Consider the following 6,525-nt stretch of genomic DNA (forward strand, 5'->3'; position numbering starts at 1 on the left):
TTTTAATTAGTTTATCCTGGTACATTATTGTGAAAGCTGCTTATCATAACATGCTGATGAAAGCTATCCAACTATTGCAAAAGTGACTATTTTCTATTGTACTTTCATGCATGATAATATGTGAATGCGTGTATGTTTTAATACTGTTGTAACCAGTAGCCATAAAAGAATTGCAGTTAATAATTATAAAAATATATAAATTGTTTGTTACTATAGTTGAAATTTCTATCATTCAAATATAAATTAACCACATGTAATTTATAATTATTAGAGAGAATTTTAAGACAACATACATAAGGAAATAAATATAAATGATTAAGCTTTAAATAAAAGTTTTGTTTAAAAATATATTCATCCAATGAACAAACATTAAAATGGATAGCAAGTATTAAAGAATTAATTAAGTATAATGTAAGTATAATTATAACTAATAACAGGACACTTTAATTATAGTGAGTTTAACTAATGGTAGATAATTATAACTTTAAACTGGTTCTAAAAAGGCTACATAGTACTTTTTAAATAGTAAATAAAATAATGTAACTGTATAATGTTATTTATACCAGATAAATACCAAAAAACAACTGAAGTTTGCTTCAACTATTTATTTAACAATAGTAAATACTTATTGAAGTATAAAAATAAAATAATTAACATGATATAATATTATAAGAAGCTATACATAGGAGCAAATATAACTTATAAGGAATAAGTTATGTTTATAAACTCGGATGTTTTTAAATTGAAATCTTGAAAGAAAACTGTTTAACAAACATTTCTTCATAAAAAAATTCTTACAGGCTAATCATCTTAATGCTGTTTAAAAAACGGCTAACATACTATAATTACTAACATATTAAAACTGCTTACAGATTTTATTGAATCAATGAAAAATAATAATAAATCAGTCAACTTATTTATTTTTGGTTTTTGGAAGTCCATTTTTTTGGTTTTTGCCAGCGAGGTTTTGGGTCCTGTTGATTAATTTGGGGTCTTATATTTAGTAATGAAGGTGGTTGTTGATTTTGAAATCCAGAGTATTGTGAGACTGAGCTTAAATTTGGAAATGGAGGATTAATACGCCTACCATAATATCCTGTTGACGTATCAGGTACATTTCTTGGATCTTGATGTGTATTATTATTAGCTGAGATATGTTGATATAGCTGGTGGGTATATTGTTCTACTTGTGATTGTGTTTGTACGTTTCTGAGGTTTTCAGTTGATAAAATATTGGAAAAATTATTATCGGAAAATCTTGGGCCTTCAGCAGAAGAAACATTTAAAAACTTTAACATTTTGTATTGCATTTGATCAATTGCAGCAGAATTAGCGGAGTTATTACTTTGATGATTTCTTGAGGAAAAATTACTTTGGGATCTATCATTTTTTCTATTTGGTCCTTTGTTTACTTCAGGTTTTTGGGTAAATACTCTAGGACCAGTATTCTGCCAATTCCTTGGTTTACGACTTCTAGTTCTGCGTTTAACTGAAATTTGTTCAACGCTCTCATTATCTGATGAACCCGTTTCACTTTGATGAGTTGTATTAGGAAATGAAGATTTCACGGATGAATCAATGATTAGCTTGGTCTTCAAAGAAGAATCAACATCTTTCATTTGTAAGTTACAAGTTTCCATGATTTTAGTTAACATTTTAAAAAAGTACAACATATCCGCAGGAGCAGTGCTACTTGAATTTGTAGCCAATCTAATTTCATTACAAATAAGTTCTGCTAAATGAAACTTCTTTGAACCAAATGATGAAAAATGTTGCTAAAACAAATAAAAATATACAATAAGAAAATTGGCTAACATTAATAAGCAAACATTTATAATAATTAAACAATCATACCGTAATTATAAAATTATTGGCAATTCCTGGTTGTTCAATCAACTTTATAAACTCTTCAACGCCAGATCTTAGGTTGTTTGTGAATAATATTATATACGAACATAGTTGAGCCATAATTTTTGATTTATCAAGTCCATCATATTTAGAAATCAAATTATTGAGGTAAGGAATAGGATCTTCCCCATTCTTTTGTTTTCTTACTATAAGTCCTAAATCCGATCCTAATTTTGGTGTTCTATTCAGTGGTGAATGATTTTGTTTTGTTTCTATTGTTCTGCTGGGTCTTTGTTTTTTAGACTAAAAAATAAAAACAATTACCTAAAACATTATACTATGAATATTATTTCTGAGTATAACTTACAATATCTTTATAAACTTCAATTGTTTTTTCAATAGATTTTAAAACAGTCACATCATTTGGTGCCATATCAAAGGCTTTTGTCAAATATTGTTTTCCCAAATTAAAATCACGGACCATAATTGGAAGAGTCATTAATGTTCTACCACATTTAACTACCAAGTGAGGGTCTTTTGGATCCATGCTTATAATAGTTCTAAAATAATAAAATAAATAATAATATTAAAAAAAAAAGGTAAGGAAACCTTTAGAAAACTCCCTTCTAAATACCTAAATTGTATTAAACGTATATAATACATTCATAATTGTTTTATTTATTATAATTTAATTTTTATTCATGTATTGTCTACAAATTACATTTTATGAAAAGGCTAAAATAAATAAAAAATAAAAATTGTATGTGTATTTACATTAAAATAAATTTATCTTATGGGTTTATTAAATAAAAAATGTAACCACACAAAAAAAGATTGCAACATCACAAATAATTAATGTAACATTAAATTAAAAATAGTGATTAACTTCAAATAATGAAATCTGTAAAAATGTATGAAGTACCCACAGATGTACACAAACAAAAATTTTGGGGAGTGGATTCAAAGATGATTGATATAAATAAATTGTAACACTATTAATTTTCAGAGGGTTCTGAACCCCCCTGAATACATGCCTGATGATACATATTATACAATATACATTTATATGTCTATATTTTTAGGATACTAAATATAATTCTTTTAATTTACATACTTAATCATTTGAACAATTGTTTTATTCGCCTGCCGATTTTTTTCAATCCACAATTTATCATGATTATTTTTATTATCATGATAATAACGAATTGCAGTGTCTCTATCTAATATCATTCTATGGTAGTTGAAAGCAGTATTTTTTCCATCAGACAACATAATTGCTTGCTGAATAGCATTTATTTCATTATCAGTTGGATACGATTTATGTGACTGTAAAAACTGTCTTTGAGTTGTCAAAGCAATTGAATGAATATAAAACCAATGTGAAGTATTAGGATCTAAATCACATGCTTTTTTTGCACTGTCACAAGCTCTTTTAAAAATGTGAGGACTTCCACCATATTCAGTAAATACAGCTGCTCGAATAGCATGTATAGTAGCTTTTGATTTAGAATCCATATTAGACAATGGTATAATATCATCCAACAACTGAAAAATTACAATAGTACTAAATACATTTTTACATGGTAATAACTTCGATCATATACATTTTTATATTTTCAAATAGGTATGAATTAAAATTTGTATTACAGAAAAAAATATTTATAATTTTTAAGAACAAGAACTAACATCTTTATTTTTATAAAATCCAATACCAAAAAAATCATAAAGGTTCTAACCCGTTATTTTAATATTATATTTTCAACATAAATATTAATTATTATATTGTGTACTTAGTAGTTTTCCGATCAATATTGATAAAAAAAATAGTTGTGAAGCAAAATAAGTACACATTTCTATAAAATAACAATGAAATATTTGAAATATTTTTTTCAAGAATATTGTGGGTAATTTAACTTGGCAGCTTTTATTCATAACATAATATGGAAATTTTTTTTTTTAATATTTGATTAAAAAAAAATTTGTGATACCTATGTTCTCAAGGGGATTTGATACCGTGATTTTCTCTTTTTGCCTAACATATGCATGACATAGAATTTTGAAGCGGTAAGAATTCTAAAAACATATTTGAATTTGTCGTCAAGACTACATGAAATCGACTTTCCCACATTTTTGATTTTTTGAGTTTAACTTCTCCAAAAGTTCAAATACTACAACTTTTAAATACTCTGTTTTTATATGACAATTTTAGGAATTTGGGGTATAATATCAAAATTGTGGAAAAGTTGATTTCAAGTAGACTTGACGACATATGCAAATCTGTTTTCAGAATTCTTATTGCTTCATTAGATCAATTGGTATGGTTGGCAAAATCACGTCTAAAATTCTATGTCACGCGTCTGTTAGACAAAAACAGACAACCACGGTATCGAATCCCCTTAAAATAAAAATAAATAAATAATAACATACCCATTGACACTCGCCAGTAAGATTTGTAGCAAATAACATATGAGTAAAAGTTGCCTTCATAACATGTTGAAGACCAATATTAATAGATAAATAAAATTCATCAGTACTATTGTCTAATTCTTCAAGCCATTTCCCAATTTCTAATATTTTCATTTGTCCTAATTCGGACTCACCTTTATGGAACAATTCATAGCCAATAATTAAATTACCTACATACCTAAACATAAGAATTAAAACCAATTATTTAAAGTATAAATTGGTATTTTATTTATACACATTATGTATTTGTAAAATATTTTTCATTAATAAATATAAATAAGATGGTAATATTATTAATTTTTTATTTTATATTTTTGGTATACAAACACAGAAGCTAAGCTATAGCTAGTAAGCTATTTTGTGTTTATAATGCAAATAAAGAATATGTTCCAAAACTAGTTCCCCCATGACACACCCTGTATAGGGGAACCAGTTTGAACAGCAGTGACGTAGGGGGATGTGCAGAACCAGCATGTTCTCTCGTGGGACAGAGTATAGTAGAAAATTAAAGTTTTTTTTTAAGATATTATTTATATCATCTATGTAGGTACCTTTCAAATGTAAACTCGGTTGAAGAAATATTTAAGTTGTATTCTCCATATTTATTATGTATCAATAAAATCATATTTTTCTTGTCATTTGATTTTATGTTCCATGTAAACAAACACTGAAGACTGTTAATTTTATTTCCAGTATTGGTTTTTTTGGAATTTTCAACTATTTCACACGCTACTTGGTTTTCTCCAATAGAACTTACTTCACTTTTAGTGTCATCAAAATTGTCAACTGAAGCACTATCATTCAAATATTCTGGATCTGTATTATCAATAGGCATTGACTCGATACCATCAATAATATTATCTAACGAAATGGAACGACTAACACTATTATCTAAAATTTCCTTGACGTCAACGTTTATCTCATTCAACGAAGTAAGCATGTATTCAACATCTTTTTTAGTAATGTCAAATAGATCAGATTCCATAGTAATCAGTTCCTTCTTGCCTTTTTTACCAGATTTATTAAAGAGCGATTTAAACATTGAAGCAAACATATTTATTGCTTTGTAAATAACACCTATTTAAAACAACAAAAAAGTGTAATATGAATGTTGTTACTATCAAAAATATTGGAATAACTTTTGTTGTTACTTACGATTGAAAAGTTAAACAGCAGATTCAAATTCAATTTCCTTTTAAAAATGTTTACATTTATATTATAATCATTAAGAAGAAGGAATTTTTCGAACGTTTCAAGATTAAAATGAAAAAATATATTATTTAGGTATAACTGGTATAACATAAAATTATAATATCTGAGACACTTCGGTAAGTTTTGATTATCTACATTTATAACAAATAACAATTATAAGTAGGTATTATTAACTATTAACATGAATATTGAATGGAAAACATCTTCACGTCTCGTCAGTGAGTCATTCGCCAATCAAGAATCAACCATGTATAATAATATAGCTATACTATTTTATAAGCAAGTATAGTAGATAACTATTAATAATTGAATGGTGATAAGTTAACACTGATAACTGATAATTGATTAAAATTACCACAACTGTAAAAAATGAAAATGACTTTTTTTTTCATATAAGCGTCAAGCCTTAAGCGATAATATGGATCACTACCTTTTGTTCCACAAAACATTTAACAATAATAATATGCAATGTCCCCGATATTTCTATGCCGATAAGTAGGTATTGTAATTAGTTACCTATTATAAATTATAATAAATTGGCGTGGCGACTGGTGATGACATCTAATGCAGTAATGTAAGTTGCAACACATGTGTATGTGAGTGAATATGTGATATTATATTGGTAAGGGCCAAAAGGCTAATACAATTTATAACATATTGTTAAATGTGCTAAATAAGAATAATTGGATATGAATCTACTATAAGAGAGACAATAATGTAATTATGTAAACAATGTATTTGTTTACGAAGATGTACAATGAACTTTGTACCCATGAATACAGATAAAAATAGACAATTTCATTTCTATAACATAGACTTACAAACTAAATTAAAATATAGCCATTAAGGGCGTTGCATGCGGCGATTTTCTGTCTTTATCTAACACACGTGCAACATAAGAATAACGACCTAAGCGCCTGACAAAAATTGAGGTACTTCTAGTTGTTCAATTTAAAAAATGTAAAGATTTTTGAATTAGTATACAAGTTTACTTTGCAT

General features: G+C 26.8%; 1 protein-coding gene across 1 annotated transcript; it reads right to left on the reverse strand.

Moving 5' to 3' along the window:
- Positions 1-327: 327 nt before the first annotated feature.
- On the reverse strand, positions 328-5,784 carry LOC100160066. The gene is made up of 7 exons (XM_001944401.5): positions 5,470-5,784; positions 4,866-5,391; positions 4,276-4,492; positions 2,963-3,393; positions 2,216-2,408; positions 1,855-2,151; positions 328-1,775 (listed from the first exon to the last, which is right to left on the reverse strand). Exons 2-7 carry the CDS (start codon positions 5,366-5,368, stop codon positions 918-920), a joined length of 2,499 nt encoding a protein of 832 aa, XP_001944436.2. The 5' UTR covers positions 5,369-5,391; positions 5,470-5,784; the 3' UTR covers positions 328-917.
- Positions 5,785-6,525: the final 741 nt, after the last annotated feature.

The sequence above is a fragment of the Acyrthosiphon pisum genome, chromosome A1 (assembly GCF_005508785.2).
Source record: "Acyrthosiphon pisum isolate AL4f chromosome A1, pea_aphid_22Mar2018_4r6ur, whole genome shotgun sequence".
Lineage (NCBI taxonomy): Eukaryota > Metazoa > Arthropoda > Insecta > Hemiptera > Aphididae > Acyrthosiphon > Acyrthosiphon pisum.

What these genes read in the sequence shown, in the direction of transcription:
- LOC100160066 (XM_001944401.5), bottom strand. Translation starts at nt 5,368, where the DNA reads ATGTTTGCTTCAATGTTTAAATCGCTCTTTAATAAATCTGGTAAAAAA. An exon ending in ACCGAGTTTACATTTGAAAG is followed by an intron (nt 4,493 to 4,865) that starts GTACCTACATAG and finishes TCTTATGTTTAG; the next exon opens with GTATGTAGGTAATTTAATTA. An exon ending in ACAATTGTTCAAATGATTAA is followed by an intron (nt 2,409 to 2,962) that starts GTATGTAAATTA and finishes TTATTATTTTAG; the next exon opens with AACTATTATAAGCATGGATC.